This window comes from Gavia stellata, chromosome 6, assembly GCF_030936135.1.
Source record: "Gavia stellata isolate bGavSte3 chromosome 6, bGavSte3.hap2, whole genome shotgun sequence".
Classification (NCBI taxonomy): domain Eukaryota; kingdom Metazoa; phylum Chordata; class Aves; order Gaviiformes; family Gaviidae; genus Gavia; species Gavia stellata.
Genome location: NC_082599.1, coordinates 5907045 through 5924013, shown reverse-complemented (window position 1 = coordinate 5924013; position 16969 = coordinate 5907045). Strand labels below are relative to the sequence as shown.

Here is a 16969-nt window from a genome sequence, read left to right as displayed (position 1 = left end):
TAACTGCTCAGAAACGTCCAAACAGGCGAGCGGTGTAAAGCTGCGCTGAAAGTGATGGGATGCCAGCACTTCTGGGAGCGGGACTCTCCTGGCAGGCTGCTCTTGCCAGAGGTTTCTATCTAGAATAATGAATTCGGAGGTGGTTTCCATATCACCGTCCATATGTTCACTCATAGTAGCCATAGCAAGGACATTACTTCATATGCTTTATAGGGAATATTGTTCTGCAAGTGGTTTAACATATAGCCCCTCCTGTTGTGAAGTGCAGCTTGTCCGTGACCTCCAGGAATTCCTTCCAACCAACACTTCTGTGATTCAGTGATCCTTCATCTTTTCCTGTGGCAGGGCCTTGGCCCGACAGCTGCTGGGTTTGTAAGTTATATCCCTGTCTTGGACTGACTCCGAGCCAAAGGAAATAAAGCTGGCAAAATCCTCCAGATTGCTGCACTGCAACGTATCCCCTGCCGGGGCCTCTAGAAAGGGTGTAGAGTAGGAGCTAACCATCCAGCATCCCTGCTTGCTGGGGGCGGGCAGCGGAAGCCCTGGCTCCATCCCCTCCGGCCTGCTGGGTACCAGGGCTGAAGGCAGGCCAGCACGACGACGGACGCAGACTGCAAAGCCAAAAATGAGACCTGGAGAGGACCCACGCGTGTCTGAAGGACAGTTCCTTAGTAATTTTCCTCCTGACGTGAAACAACTCTACCTCTCTCTCTTCCAGCAGGGCCAAAAGCCTCCGCTGAGGAAGCTGTTTAGGCAAAACAAGAAAACAAAGAACTAACCTGTATTATTTCTCACTATCACTTCATTTTCATAGACTCATAGAATCGTTTAGGTTGGAAAAGTCCTATAAGATCATCAAGTCCAACCGTAAACCTACCACTGCTCAGTCTACCACTAAACCATGTCCCTAAGCGCCTCATCCACGCAACTTTTAAATACCTCCAGGGATGGTGACTCCACCACCTCCCTGGAAGGGCAGCCCCTTCCAGTATTTCACCGCTCTCTCAGTAAAGAAATTTTTCCTAATATCCAGTCTAAACCTCCCCTGGTGCAACTTAAGGCCATTTCCTCTTGTCCTGTCCCTAGTCACTTGGGAGAAGAGACCAACACCCACCTCTCTGCAACCCCCTTTCAGGGAGTTGTAGAGAACGACAAGGTCTCCCCTCGGCCTCCTCTTCTCCAGACTGAACAACCCCATTTTGAGACCTAGTATTTATTCTCTGACGCCCAAGAAGGAGATTCAGCCTGCTGGGTTTTAATTCTTTATTTTAAAATGTTTTCACAAGTAGCAAAAGTTTGGTTTTTTGAGGAGGAAAAAACCACAGAATCGTTGACTATTTTCAAGAATGGCTATAAAACACACACGCTTTTCCAAAGATTTGTATCAGGATAGAAAGTAATATAAATATATATGTGTATATATAAAAAAATAAATGATTTGGTACGAACAGATTCAACTAGGACAATTTCAGTGAGGGAAAGAAACAAAATGGAAAAAAATGCAACATCACAAATTTGTAAATCCCTTTTTTAAAGGTGTTCAAAATTTTAGCCTTCCACTGAGCGTGAAAGAGGGGAGGAGAACCACAATTGCCACTGAAACGTGTTTACAATAACCAGATTTTATATCATTCATAGATGTCACACTTCATCAAGTCACCGTGACAAGACAGATACAAAAATGTCAGAAGTGCATAAACTGTTTTTTACATCGAAGAGGATACATATTTAAAGCACATACTTTACATTTTAAGGCTGTTACCTCACTTTACCCCGAAATAATCATTTTAGCCTCCAAGACAATTGTAACTGCTTGCAATACCACCAGTCTGATAACAGTAATACTTGCCCGGCATCCAAGCCAGGCAGAGAGAAGGGCCAGGGCACAGAGCGCTGGGTGATGACGAGATCCGGCCAAAGCACGGACAACTTTCACAATTAATTGGAATATTGCATTTATGTACCGGAAGACAGAAGATTTAGAAATTTGGCTCTTGTTTTTGCTTTCCCTTGCAGAAGCAGCACCTTGTTTGGCAATCACCAGATCGTCTGCTACAAACATTACTGGTTTCGCTGCTATTCTTTTTTCCTCATTTGCACCATCCCAAGCCCCAAACCGCCCGTCAGGACTCGCGCAGAAGACACCGCGCGAGGTTCAATCTGCCAAAACCCTCGCTGGTTTTGGTTTAGCCTCCTTCGAAGAGGGTGCAAGGGGCAGAGGGAAAAAAGCCATCCTGGACCCCGGCTCAGACAGCGGGTCATGGCGCAGCTGGTCCATCCCTGCCTCTCTCCTCCATCCCACCCAGCGGGCAGGATCCCTCGCAGGGTGCCGGCGCGGGCCATTGCCTCCCTCTAGCGTCTGCCGCCCAGCCTCTGGTGCCTCTGCTCCCCCCTCATCAGTTACCAGAGCCCTTTCAGCTCTGGAAAGAAGGGGAATCTGGTTTGGTCCTGCGAGTAATGACCCATAATTAATGTTTATAGACACTCCAGAGTATGAGAATTCACTGAGCCCCTGGAGCGCCTGGGGATCAAGCAGCCTCCAGAAACTCCTCTATAATTAACATTTAACGATTATGCAGAAACCCTGAGGCACGCAGCTGTCTCGCTTCTGCAGGAGAGGCCTGAGGGCAATAGGACATGAAGACGAACTATTTAGAAACCCATCATCAGTTTAACTTTTCTCCTCCCATGCCCACAGACTTCTCACTTGTTCTAGCAAGACAGAGAGGTGCAAACGTCACCTTGTCATGACGGCAGCAGTTATATTTGTAGGAGGGACTGAAAAACACCCAGCTCGTGGGCCTATCCAAAAATGGCCCCTGACGTTAACGTGAGGTGCCTGAACAAGCTTCACCGCATTCAGGTCAAGGGCTGGCTGCTCTCAGCCAGGAGGAACCAGCAGCAGCACGTGGACAGGACTTTGCGGCACCCCCTGGGAAGGGACCGTTCATTGCCAAGGTGGGTGAGGAAGAGGCAGGGGCACACATTGCTGTCTGCACCTCAGCCCTGCTAATGCTTTAAAACAAACCCTAAAAAAACGAAAAAAAATCACATCCAGATGCAACCTTAAAAATGTAAACTAGTAAAACATGAAGCCGTAAAATCAACATGAGGCAGTGGCTGAAGTAATGAATGAAGTGGCAGAGTTCAAGAAACTGATACATAAGCAAGATTCTTCTCTTCCCAATTTAAAGTAAATATTAACTGAAAATCTGTTTAATACACCAGTGGGTTGCTTTAAAACACTACTTTGCGCAGAACTCTTGCCCCTCACTCCTAAGCACTGAGAACTGATGAGATCCACTAGTCACTCTGCGGAATTCAAGCCTAAGTCTAACAAGCAGAGCAGTATCAGTGTTGGTGGTTAATTAAAATACGTTCTTTCCTATTAATGTAACATTAGCCTTTGCATTTTAAACAGCCCAATCGATAATTTAATACACTCTTTATTCAATATATATCTCTGTACCTTTGAGGCATCCCAAAAGCTGATGTGCTTTGGAAAGCTTTTAAAGGTGAAATAGTTTAAGACCTGGACCTACTTAGGTGCACAGCTCTGTTCCTGGTCAAGTCAATAAGCAACAGCAGCCCACACCTTGTGTAGCAAGGACTTTCACTGAAAATACGTATTTTAAGACTGAATTTCTACTAAAGGAAGGCTCTATTGTAAACATTTAATAAGATCTGGGAATATAAAATGCTAGTATAAGGTCACTTCAGCAAATGTGACCTGAACAGAGACAAACATGACCAACATGGTACTACAGTGTGCCTCTCCTCACGCTTTTTCAACAAGCAAAAAATAACCGCTTACGGCAAATCTGAGGGACTGCCTCAGAAAATACTAGTGACAAGGGATTTGCCAAGTAAATGAACACAGGACAGGAATATTGTGATACAACTTGAGGAGGGAAACATCCCCAGAAAATAAACCAAGCTCAGTAATTCTGCATTAGTTATAATTATGAGGATAATTGCTCTAATTTTCCAGATACTGCTAAGAATAAGGAGAACCGTTCATTTCTTTGCAGTGCTTTAACAGTTGAAATACGCTTCTGCTTTTCTCAAAACAAGGACTGAAGGAGACTGTCTACCCTCAGAACAAGCCAGGGACAGCCCATATGCGTTCCCCCATGCTGCCCAGCAGCGGGGCTGCAGCGCAGGGCAGGGGACATCGTCCCTGGCAGGGCAGGATGGGCCCCCCTGACAAGGCTGCCATAATAATTAGTCATTCTCACGGCACTGGCAGTTCACAAAGCAGGAAAGAGTCTGAAACCTTAGGTCCGGCAGATCACCAGGCAGCCATGGGATTTCACTCAAATTTATAAAAAATGCATCAACCCTAGATGTTACTACAGCCATTAAACAACTTTTAAAATAATAGGAAATATTTGTTTAAGAAAGCCTGCAGTTTGAGGCTCTGGGGTCTTATTAAATGCTTACAATAGAGCCTTCTTGTATTAGATGCTCAGTCTTTAAATGTGTATTTTCTATCTTTTCAGCGAAAGTGCTTACGACACAAAATGCTGGATGCTGTTGCTCACTGACTTGAGCAGGAACACCCACACAGTTGCTTTACGTTCCCTTCCGAGTTATAAAAAAGTGCTACAGAAAATTTTTTGCTTCCGGTCGCAGGCTCCAAACACCAATTGCAAAGATCCAGGTTCTGAAGTGGTAGAAGATCCTGCGTGAACGACACCATGGTCTGAAGGCACAGCCAGGATAGATTACAAAAGAGCACCTAGCTCTCAACTTTGCATCACGGCAGCAGGAGGGATTTTGCCAGTCTTGTCCAGAACCATTTTTTAGTGCAAGGATTGGTGTAATCGCAGATTGTAATGAACCGTAAGATACTTGGAAACTCGTTCTTCATGGTTTTGCACTTGACTGGAATCAACCGTTTGAGACGAGCACCTGAAAGACAGGTCACACAGGCAGAGGATTACACAGAGCCACAGATCCTGTATCCATTTTCTCCCCACAGCAGCACACACATCACAAGATCCAGGTTTGCTCCTGATTTTGTGTCATCTCTTTATAACGCAACGAACTCTCACCCTGGAGAGCAAGTTTCTGAATCCCGAGTCCTCTGCTAAGAACATTTCATTCAAATACGTAGCAGGGCCCCGTCTTGCATGCGTAGGGCAGCTTGCACGGATGGGAGTAATAAAGGCCTAATGAACTACAGACATAAAAGAACATAGCACAGTTTCTTGTGGAACGCAAACGGGAGTATACAGTTCTGACTACTTCCAGGTGTGTTTGAAGAGAAAATTGAGAGACTAAGCTGCTTCTGCGTCAGCTTTGCTGGATTATTTCCAGTTCTTTTTCCTCCTACCCTGATTCACTCAGGCTGCAGGCAGTACCCACTGATGACAAGGGACCGCAAGGAATCACTCTGCTAACATGAACTGCTTTTCTGAGGCATGCATAAGACGAGGCAACGCTCCCTGTGATTGCTGCTGCCTGAAGGAGCAGCTCTTCTAAAGAGGAATCTCTCCCCTTATAATTCTCCATAGGGACACCTGCTACCACCTAAACTGCCTAGCGCAAATGATTACGCTGAGACCTGGATGAGGCAAGAAACCAAGATTTCGTAACTGCAGCAGATGCTTAAGTAATCCATGGAGCTCCCAGAACTTGCCACCAAATGCTTCTGTGCATTAGTTACCCCACACAAACGAGTAACTCTGTGATTTCTGTAAGCCTGTACTTACAGGCATGTTTTTGCTGGTAGAGCTCAGGTCATTACACACCAGCATTTCTTTTCCTGTTGTTCTAATGAAAGGTATGACGCCAGCAAAAAAATGGTGAAGAACTGAAAGGACTTTGCTACAAATCTTGATGATTAGGGGCTGATGCAATGTGCTAGAGATGTTCAGTGGATTAACGGCCATTGTATGAAATTATTGTGTCAAGGAAGATGGAGCTACTTCCTAGCTCTGCCACTAGCTTCCAGTTTAACCTCTGGCATGTCATTTATAAAACCACGTCGGGTACCTCATCTAGAAAAGAGATTTTATATGCAGACACTCCTACAGATACTACATATCCTCTATACTGTTAGGCTGTGCTGCACTTACTCCCCAGCAACATACAGAAGTGTAGGGTAAGTAGTGGTTAGAGAAAAGCAATCTGAACAGACTTGGCAGAAATAAATAGATGACTTTTCAATTCAGAACAAAATACGGAACAGATTTTTCCAATCCAAGTCAAACATTCATTCCGTATTTTGTTTCCCTATCCACGATACTCAAGGATCTCTGCAAAAAGCTGCATGTTCATTAGCTGCTACTCTACTCTCAGCATTTACTCACACCCTGAATTTGTTACAATGCTTTTCTCTTTAGTAGCCTATTTTCTGCATGGGTCTTGAAGCACTTCACAAGCCTGTTATGCAGCTACAAGGTCTCTGAAGCAGGCAGTGTCAGCCCACTTGACAGCTGGAGCACTGAAGCATAGACAGCTAAGCTTCTCGCTCGCGGTCAGGCAGAAGGTCAATGGCAGGGCAGGGAACCAAGTCCAGGTCCCTGCCTGCACAACAAAATTATAAAGCCACCATTAGTTTTAATGGCTGCTTCTAATAGGGATAAATCTCTGTTTGCTTAGTGCAGGGCATTACACCCGGGGCAAGCCCTCTGTGCCTGGGTGGACTTTCACACACGTGAAATGTAGGTCAGTGGTGAGAACCCAGGTCTGAGACCGAGTTACCCGTTCTGTAACTATCAGTTCTTTATTTTCTCCTTTCTCACCCATATTTATCTAATTTATTTAAACACATCTGAGACTACCTCTCATTCTGCATTTGTGCAGTGCCCAGTAGTACAGCACTGATCTCAGACGGAGATGTTACTGTAATAAACATCATAATGTTGATATGTAATTTTAAATGGGATATTTGTGAGATCTTACCTGGGGAAAGACTAAGAGCAAATTTGGTCTGAAAATCGCATTCATCACTTTCCAGGTAATCATCTGAAATGACGACCACCATCCTCCGACACCTGAAGATAAAGCAGTCAGGGGAGAAAAAAATAAGATGTCAACAGAGATGCTTCTCATTCTCAGTGGTAGAAGTATGTATTCCTCTGAATTGCTCCAGTGGATAAATGAACCCACCAGCTGTGTTCCAGCAGGAATTAACTACAGAGGAAGGACTACTGACAGACACATAGCTGCACTGCACACAAAAACCTGATTACAGATACACACTCACATACTAAAAACGAAGAAATGGCAAAGTCCAGACTGTCTGGGCAATCTTTATTTGATCCCGTCTAGATATTACAAACAATGCCATCTTAATTATCTGCTTACATGCTGCCCTTATTGACTAAGCATAACTGGTACTTTTTAATATTAGAATGAACTGGACAGAGCTTTATTGTACTCATATTACTGAATTCACCTGATTTCATAAATTTGAGCTTCATTCTCCAATTTGTTGCTTACATTGCAACCATGTGCCTGGTTGTAAACTACACGTTAGGCTCTTTATGAAAGGTTACGCTGTACAACAGCCAGGACAGTGAGGGCTTATGAGGGTCTCTGTTAACACCAAGCGACCTCCCTCTGAAAGGCTGATGTTTAAAACCCAAACACCCGCCCTGGGATTCTTCACTCCCTAACTGGGCAGTTGCTTTTATGTCCCATGGCTCCTACCATGCCTGAATCCCACATAGGTCTGAAGGGTCCCTGCAGAGCCAGCACCCATGCTGTCCTCTCAAACTCCACACTGTGGGGTGGAGCTAACTCCGCCTGGAGCTGTATTCATTCCCAGATCACCTCCCAGGATGCGACTGCAGGATATTCCAGCCAAAGAAAAGGGATCAAATGTAAGCAGCATCACTATAGTGGCATCTCCCTTGTGAACACAATGAAGCGACATGTTTGGGAATGCTCAAGTCTTCCCTCTTGAGCCAAGAGCATAAACCAAACCCCATAAAGACATCCTTGTGGATTTTTACTGCTTCACTGGCACCATGCTGCAGACATCATGGTAAAATGAACGTAATGTTCCGTTACACTCAGCTGTCCCAAACAGCCATGTTTCACTTACCTCCTTTCTATAAGTTCTCCGCTGATGGACCACACACACGTTCCTGGCAAGACGTCCCGATCAAATACACACAGCTTCAGTTTGAACTCTGTTTGTTCCAGCTCCCTGATCATCTCCTGGACAAACTGAAGGTCTTTCTGACAGTAGCAGATGAAAGCATCAAACATCTCTGTTCCGTTCCCTGAAACCGTTAAAAATTTAGCTGTCATCTTCTACTGCAAATGAAGTTAACTCCTGTAGTCAACTTTCAACAGCTCCCACCGACTTTGACTCAGAATCAAGGAGCTTTAACAGACAAGCTCTGGCCAAACTTGCGAAGGTAAATTAACATTTTACCAGGCCAGCTTACCCTTCAGCCCAGACTCCTGTCTATAATAGGGCTGGCAGGAGGTAACACACATCTGTGCCTTGACCGCTTTGTTTCACAGTCCAGGCTATTCGCATAAACCCACATCTGCTGGCAGTGGTTAGGGAAGGGTAGCTGAGATGCAGACATTCAAAATCTGTAGAGGCAGTAACATCCAGACACAGGGAGTCGAAGGGAGACAGTTTGCGAAGAGCCGGAGGGAACACAGTACCCCAGAGGATGCAACTCAGCACCCTGACGCCCCGGGATTTCAGTGGGAGTTACACATCTAAAATATCCATGTGGCTCTGGGTCCTAGTTCTCTAGTTCAGGTCACAGAGCTTCAAACTTCCTGCATGTCCTGACATCTGCTGTCTACCGAGCTATGAGGTAGGCCTTGAAATTTGGAACCTGCAATTTTTATGGCTAAGATGTCAAACTCGGGTACCTGAAGTCATATCCTAAGTAAATGGCTCTGTTTTCCAAAGATGTTAATGGCTTGCAGCTCTTATTTACTTAGCAGCTACCCAAATATTGAAGTGCTATATTTTAAGGGCAATGTCTCTTGCAATTAAGTGCCTTAATATTGCTGGATAGTTTCCCCACTGTGTCATTTTTTTTGTGTATTAATGTCACTACATATATTTCAAGTTTTTATGCCAGTTAGAGCCTACCACAGTAAAAAAATAGGTCAGGCTCTAAAATCTGCTGAGAAAAGTATCAACCCGGCAGGCAGATCCAGCCCAAGCATCCAGTCAAGCAGAAGGGTAACTGGCTGCCAGGTCAATCAAACTGAGGGTACTGCTTTAGGGGCGCAGCGCTAACTTGGGGGTCATATCAGGCAACGCTGCCATGTACAAACATCAGCATATTGGTCTATGGACATTTCGGGAGGGTTAACGATGTCCCTACGAACAGCAAAGGTGGCCACCCAAAGTCGGACTAGCCAGGGGAGCATCCAAAGAGGCAACCTGACACATCTCCATTCAGCCTCAGCTGCTGCTCCGTCTGTCACAGAACTTTACAGGATGTCCGCTTCCTCAGTCCACAGCTGTACACACAGCCCAGCATGCACACATACAGCTGCATGCGCAGCCCGGCGCGTGGTTAGAAACGCAGAAGGCTGCGCACGCAGCCCACGCACATGGCTGCACATGCGGAGCTGCATGCACAGCCCAGCAAGCGCACACACACAGAAAACTGTGTTTCCTCTCTCCCCCCACTTCACACCCAGCTGTACTTCAAACCCTGCTTCCTTTTTATTCAAGGTGGTTAAATCTGCTGAAGGCAGGGCAGCGTAGCCAAGACAATCAGCTCTGATATCCTTCCCCCTTGACTCCAACCCACTGTGCTTTCAGCAGCTGTCGCTCTGTGCCAGGCTGTGCTAAGGGACACATTTCTGGGAAGTCTCCTCCCCTGCACGTCCAGTGTGCTCTGTGCCAGCCTGTTTCTGGGTATGGCGTTCCCCAGGGTTGTGTTTCCTCTCTGCCCTGGGAACAGGAAATAGGAAAATGCCTGACGACTACCAGCTAAAGCATTCTGGCCTAGGCTAAGAAAAGTCACGGGGAGGAATGAAAGCAAACAGGTTTTCTGCACTTTCTCACAGGGATCTGCTATAGCCGAAGGCAATTCCAACATGAGGTTATCAGGCAGCAACGTAATCACAGGCACTTACCATACGGATCGTCCCTGGTGGTGATGCCCATCAGTTCGGACGTCTTCGGCACGCTGCTGTCTACTGCTGGCACTTGAAGCGGCTGGTCGGCCTGCTCCTGCTTCCTTTGTAAGTACTTCTTACAGTCCTCCTCTGCAAAAACACACAACCAATGGAAGAGGTTCCTGTGATGGTGGTTTTACACCGCTGGAGTTCTTTAAAACAGGAATAGCTATTTCAGGGATGAGGTGTATCAGAGGGAAAACTCCTGTCTGGTTTTTGGTACCTATTTATGGACCTGATGTCCTGGAATTTAACTCACACCCTTTTTGAACCTCCTGATGCTGCCTCCACCACCTCCTCTGACAAATAATTCCTGAAGCTCACTCTTGCAGTGTAAAGAAGTACCTCCTTTTATTTGTTTTAAATCAGCATCCTCCTATTATCCTTAGTTCTAGTATATCCCAGTACACTTCAAACAGCATGCATCATGTGCCTAACAGGTCCCAACTCTACTGTCTGCTCTCATTGTTATCCATTTTGGAGCATCATGAAATAACTGAGGGGCGGGGGATTCCCAATTAGAAGTATTAATATTGTCTTTTACTAATAAATGTAGACACATATTAGCTGATCCACACCGCTGGCCTTCATCAGACAGACCTGCAGGTGACAATGAGTACATATGCTCACCACATACAGGAGGACCATATAAAATTCTAGCGAGTCCCTGAAACAGGCTTTATGTTGTGCAACAACTAGCGGAGATCCTCCTTAGATCAGGCAGAGCGGGTGTGTACAACCCTGCTGGGATAACTGAAGAGCAAGCAGGCCTGTCACGTTCACTGCTGTGAACTTCCCAAACGGGACAGCCATGGACACACTTCTATTATAAACAGATTTTGTTTAAAAATGAATGATAAATCTAAATGTAAAGTCTTCGGAAAAGTGACAAGAAACCCTGCAGACTCTGCCACTCTGCAATATGCAATTACAGAAGAACTTGAAAGTAAAAGGAGATTTGAAACCCAGAATTAACAAAAAGATGAAATTCCCTAGAGCCTTCTCCTTTACTTAAAGAAAACAAAAAGACAAGTATCAATCAGGAAACTACTGATCACTCAGAGGGTTAGGATGGCACAGCTACCGAGATGGCTGGTACAACAGCAGCAGCAGAGTAAAGGATCTCCTGGAAGTGCCGGATGCAGGTGGGAGCCTGGTAAGCGCTGCTGTGACACAGCCCTAATCAGTAACAAGCGGGTCTGCAGGAAGCCCAGCTCCTGAAGCCCCATCCTCGGCTCCTATTTCATAGTTTTGCATCTCGTGACTGGATTATCTCCAATCTAATAAAGTATCAGATCTGATCAAAGCTTTTCCTGAGGCTGAGGCATTCCCAGTCTGCCTCCCTCCTCCCCAGTCCTGCAGCGGAGAGACGAATCAGACGCGTTCTCTACCAGCCAGAAGGTTCAGATTTCAAGTCCTTCCTCACTAAAGCACAAACTCGGTTCCCACCTCTCTGCCAGCTGCTTGTTGCCATGAGGTGTGCACGTTTTGTGTCAAGTAAGGCAGTGTCCTCAAAATCACAATTAAAGCCACTTTGAATTGGCCAACAGGTTCAGGAGTTCCACAGGAAGGACCAGCACGCAGGCACCACCTTACATGTGCCTTGGTCCCCTAGGTAGCCAGCTTCGCAATCCAAAATATTGCTGAATAGGCAAGACCAGGTGATTATTTAAAGGCATACTAATACAGAAATGTTCATTTTAAGTTTATTTGCTCCATGTCTTCTCTCCTTGCTTCTCCCAGCTGCAAAAGTGACATCTATGCTGGCCTGAGCTGTGTTTTTCTAGATTGGTGCCCAGAGCTCATCACCACACCACTCATGCCTGACACACAACACTCATCAACGCAAGTGTTCTCCTGATTCATCTAGTCAAGCCTACACGCACAGAGTGCTGTACTCCCAGCCCCCATTTATCCCTACAGGATAAACCTGAGAGCTGGGCAAAGCTTTCAAAACAAAACACTGGAGCCTCATGGTTTTATTACAAGTGCAAACTGGGGGCCCTATCCCACTGCGAGTGCCGATAGGTCCAGTGAACCTGAAAGGACGAACGACATTCACTAATTTGGCATGGATTAATCCCCAGCTGGAAACAGTGCCTGACTGTACAAGAAAAAGGATGCAAACCAACACAGAAGTAGCAAGAAACTCCTCCAAGCTAAGTTGTCCCACTCCACCCAGCGTCTAACTAACACAGTGCAGGCTTTACATTCCTCTAATGGTCAAACAAAAGCCTGAGGTATTGGAGAGAAAGAACAAAAGCATGAAACCTGAAGTGCAAAATGATTAGCACAATGAGAAGAGAGAGAAAACAGACCCAGCAACTGTCAAGCAGGAAAGTAGCACTTTTATTTTATAACAGGTCAGGAGGAAACAAAAATCATTGCATTTCAGCAGGAAAGAGTTAGCACACACGTACTGAAGCAAAGAGCTTCACATCCCTAAAGGTGATTGTACAACAAAATAAGCTGCTGAGAAAGATCACACTTAGGGCAGGTCTGCTGGGATGGAAAAGCTGCATCCTGCACTCCAGAAAGTGTAACAGGGGAGCTGCTAAATACAGCCCCACTGTACAGAGCGGCCAAAAGTGGACCTATGCAAGGCTGCAGGAAACACTGATTTTTAGCATCCTAAGCACAGCCAGGAATGGAGCACGTGACGAGAAGACAGGGAACTGGTTCTGCAGTGGAAACCACAAACCAAACATCTCCTCTGGAGCCGCACAGCACCAACGAGTTGTGTTTAATGGGGATACTGTGTCCCAAAGGAGCTTGGCTCATTTGCCCACACAAGGGCATCAAGTATCAACTGAGAGATCCCGGAGTGTCCAAGACATTTGTTATGGGCTAGCAGGTATGAAACTGGACCTGTGAATGACCTATGTCCATCAGGAGGTAGAGGCTGTGTGGGACAGATATCCTGAGGCCTCTCAAATGACTTGAGATGCCTTCAGCGGACAGCCGAATCGTGCCCCAGATCTGCACCTCCTATAATGAAAGCACAGACCACAGAAACCTCAATACTGATGTTTTCTGCTTCTGAGCTGAATCCCCCCGCAGGAGTCCTAACAGCGTACACAAAGATACCCTTGGCATCAGGAAATACTGTGCGTAAGAGTGCACGCAACCGTCCATTTCCTTTCCTCTTAGTGTAAGTATCTCCGACTTCTGCAAGAGCTGGGAGTGCTGGCAACAGGTCACAGGCCCTAGCTGCCATCCTCAGCCAAAAATAATAAAAGAGAGGAATGGCCATGCTGGGTCAGTCTGAGGGTCCATCTAGCCTAGCGTCCTGTCTCCAGCAGTCGTCAAAAACAGATGCCTAGGGGAGAATGTAAGAAGAAAGTAAGCATACAGTGGTATTTTCCTAAAATAATCTATCTTTTAGGTATAATCTACAATCTATTTTTATAACCTATCTTTTGGACAATTTGCAGTTAAGGAATTCCCTGACTCAGAGGCAGTATTTTTGTGCTGAATAGCCCTCAGTGAGTCTTTCTTCCAAGGATTTATCCATCTCCTCTTATCAGCATGACCCACCACCAGGCTAAACTTGTGACTTTCCTGAAGCTCAGGTTCCTCCCACTCATTCTGCTGTTGTCTATTCAGGCTCTGACAAAGACCATCCACCACATTCCCTTCCAGTGGGGCAGTTCCTGAATTGAGGGCCAGAGGAAGCCTAGGTGATGCCCAACGTTTTTGTGAAGCCCCAGCTCTCTCTCACAGCTAGAAGCTTCTGCTATTTGCTATGAACCTCTGATCGGTGGATCACAAAGCACGCCGATTTTCTTGTCTTTCCCAAAACCAAGTCTTCAGAGTATGTTATTGAGTAGGAAGAACCGCAGGATGGGGAAAGTCCTCCATCGCTTCTTGGTCAGGCTCTCTACACAGACAAATTTCTGCATCTTCACTTATCTCCATGAGTAACAGGAAATGACATTTATTATTTCTTCATCACTAACCCAGTAAGCTACATGATACAACACAGGACTTCATTGGAGTCTCTGGCTTTGGAAATCCTTGGCAATTAATTTCCCTTTCTGATGACAGTTCTTATAGCTGGCTTCCCTTTGCATTTCTGTGATCGTGAAGAATACAGAGAGTCTACAAAGAACGAGATACCAAAATGGCACTGGGGCCTCCATATTTACTGCTTCTCACTGACCCTATCTCAATTTTTTTCGGTTTGCAAGGAAATTATTTTTCCCTTTCATTATCCAGTTCCACACATCCCTCATCTCTCCCTGCGAATATCTTCCTATCACACCAGACCCACACATCATAATTTTCACACTGTCCTGCGTCGGTGCAAGCTGTCTCCTGGCTGACCTGGCCCAAAGCATCCTTTGACACCCAGAAACTTTACTGTTGAAGGTCTGGGATAAGACGGGGCTCTGGATTACTTTGCAGGGCTTATGGTTAGCAGAAATACAGCGCACTTCTCCCTTCTGTGCTGGAAGCTGTGTGCAGCTCCCATGAAAACACCGAGGAGGTGACTGCACAGTCTGGGAAGGGCTTTCCTGCTTGCGTGGGATTTGTTCTTAACATCACCTCCCCTGGACCGAGCAGCGAGACCCAACACAAACAGCGCCCCCCCCCCCCCAGGCACGAAGGAAGCACCGAGCACCGCTGGGCCCTGCTGTCGCAGAGGGCGGCAAGAGCCGCACGCAGCGTCCCGAAGAGAAACCCGAGCCCAGGCGAAAGACACGGCCCCTCCAGCCCGCCCCACAGCAGCCCCACAGAGGGACGGGCAGGCTCGGCCCCGCTCCCCTGCGCCTCGCTACCGCCGCCGGCCTCCCCGTCCCGTCACCGCCCTCGCCGTCCCTCACGCTGGGCCCGGGGCGCGGAGGGCCCCCCCCTCCCAGGGCCGGGAGCGCGGGTGGGAGCCGGGCGGGCCCCCGCGGCCGCCCTGAGGGAAGGGGCCGCCCGGGGAGGGGTGGGGGGAGCCGCCGCGCCTCACCCACGCTGCCGGCCAGGTCGAGGAGGACGTCGTGGCGGCCCAGGCGGCGCAGGAGGTCGAGGAGGCGGCCGACGGTGGCGCCGCCGGGGCAGCGGCACTGCCAGTCCTCCAGCAGGGCGGCGGTGGGGTCGGGCCGCGCCTCCAGCCGCCGGATCTCCAGGTACTCGCAGCCCAGCTCCTCCGCCAGCGCCGTCCAGTCGGCGGCCGCCGCCGTCCGCGGGTTGAGGTAGAGGCCGAGGCGGCGCCGCACGCTGTAGTTGAGCGCCACCATGGGCACGGCGTGGAGGTCGGGCGGCGACGGGCCGGGGCCGGGGCCGGGATCGGGGCCCGCCGGCGCCGTGTCCATGGCCGCGCGCCGCTCTCGCGACTTCTCCCCCGCGGCCCCGCGGCCCTTTCGCTTCCCGCCTCGCCCCGCCTCCCGCCCTGCCCCGGCCGCCGCCGCCGGGCTCTGCCCGCCCTCCCCGCCGCGGGGAGCGGGGCAGCGTTTGGGGTGCACGGGGGCAGAGCTTTCCCCGCTGCCTGGCTGGACGGTGGGCTTTCTCCACAGGAGGCAAACAGCGCTGGTTCACCGCCCTGTCCTTCGGCTCCGCTCCTTCCTTACCAGAGCCAGGGAGCAGCCCCGGACGAGGGCACGCCAGACCCGTGATGTGGGTCGGGGAGACACTTCTGCCACAGAGGGAACAGTGCTGTCCCTAAAGCTGTTTTCCTCCATTCCCCCCCAAAACCACCCCACGATGGCTATGTTCCTGCCCAGCCCCCGAATACAACAGTGGGATTACTGACGTGGCCCCAGAGGGGTCTGTGCTCAAACTCACTTCATTTGGCTCCTTTTGGTAGAGGAACTTGCTTTTGTGTTACATGTCAGTTCTCTTCTCTATCTATCCAAGTAAATGTTCAAAGAGATTTAACAGAATTATGGTATTATTCTTTACAGAAGAGGCCCAAATGGATCCCTAGTGGTAATAAATCCAGAGCCATGTGCCATCTACTGAGGGGGGCTACTTTTGGGATTGAGGCATTCAAACCTGGGCTCTCCATCAGGCAACAATACTCCACGACAGCACAAACACATCTGTCTCCAAATTCCCAGTGAGTACAACATTCTGCATAAAACCGAAATGGTTACAATAGCCAGGGAACCACTTTAGACTGGTCGCTGGTGCTGAGCACAAAACACAGTTCTCAGCTATGAACTGAGCAGTCTCCAGCTTCCAGGCTGGTCCCAAAACCAGCCTGGGGGCTGCAGAGATTCCAGGGCAGTTTTCAAGAGGAATTTACTGTTTCTCCAAAGCTGTAGGAGACACAGTAAAAGGACGTCCTCAGAAGTCCCACTCTCTCTGTGGGTCTCTGGAAATGAGGAAGAGAAAATATGCCAGCAGCAAAACTTTTAATTGTACAATGATCGGTAGTTTTAAAGCTTTAAAACATGAAATATTTGCTAAGAAAGTTCACTAGAAAGAGTTCTGACTGAACACCTGCCACATAAACCATCTGCTCCAGTTTGTAAAGAGAAGTAGAAATTTAGCTGTAACAACTGTAAGCACCAGTGCAAAGCAAGAGGCACTGGAAAAGCAGCCACACCTCCTCCAAACAGAAAGGCCATGCCATTTTGGTTAATTAGTATTAGTTAGAGAGCCCCTTTCAACCAAAGGACTTCACAGAGTTGAGAGTGATACGCTGTCCATGGGGGTCAGACCCTCAGCGCTGAAGGGCAGCCACTCCTGGAGCTGCCCAAGAGCTCACAGCACCAGCCTAAGCACTGAAGTGAAAGTACAAGATGCGCTCAGCGCAGTCAGTGCTAATACACGGCCCCCAAATACCCACGTCCAGCTCTGGGAACACTGAAGTGGCAGACCCCTAGTTACTTTGTTGTGGCCAGACTTGTATCAT

At 48.0% G+C, this 16969-nt stretch overlaps 1 protein-coding gene across 1 annotated transcript; it reads right to left on the bottom strand.

Moving 5' to 3' along the window:
- Nucleotides 1–4559: 4559 nt before the first annotated feature.
- MYD88 (MYD88 innate immune signal transduction adaptor) lies at nt 4560–15425 on the bottom strand. Its single transcript, XM_059818777.1, has 5 exons — nt 15080–15425; nt 10081–10212; nt 8060–8240; nt 6913–7004; nt 4560–4914 (listed from the first exon to the last, which is right to left on the bottom strand). The coding sequence occupies exons 1-5, from the start codon at nt 15423–15425 to the stop codon at nt 4760–4762; spliced, it is 906 nt and encodes a 301-aa protein (XP_059674760.1). The 3' UTR covers nt 4560–4759.
- Nucleotides 15426–16969: the final 1544 nt, after the last annotated feature.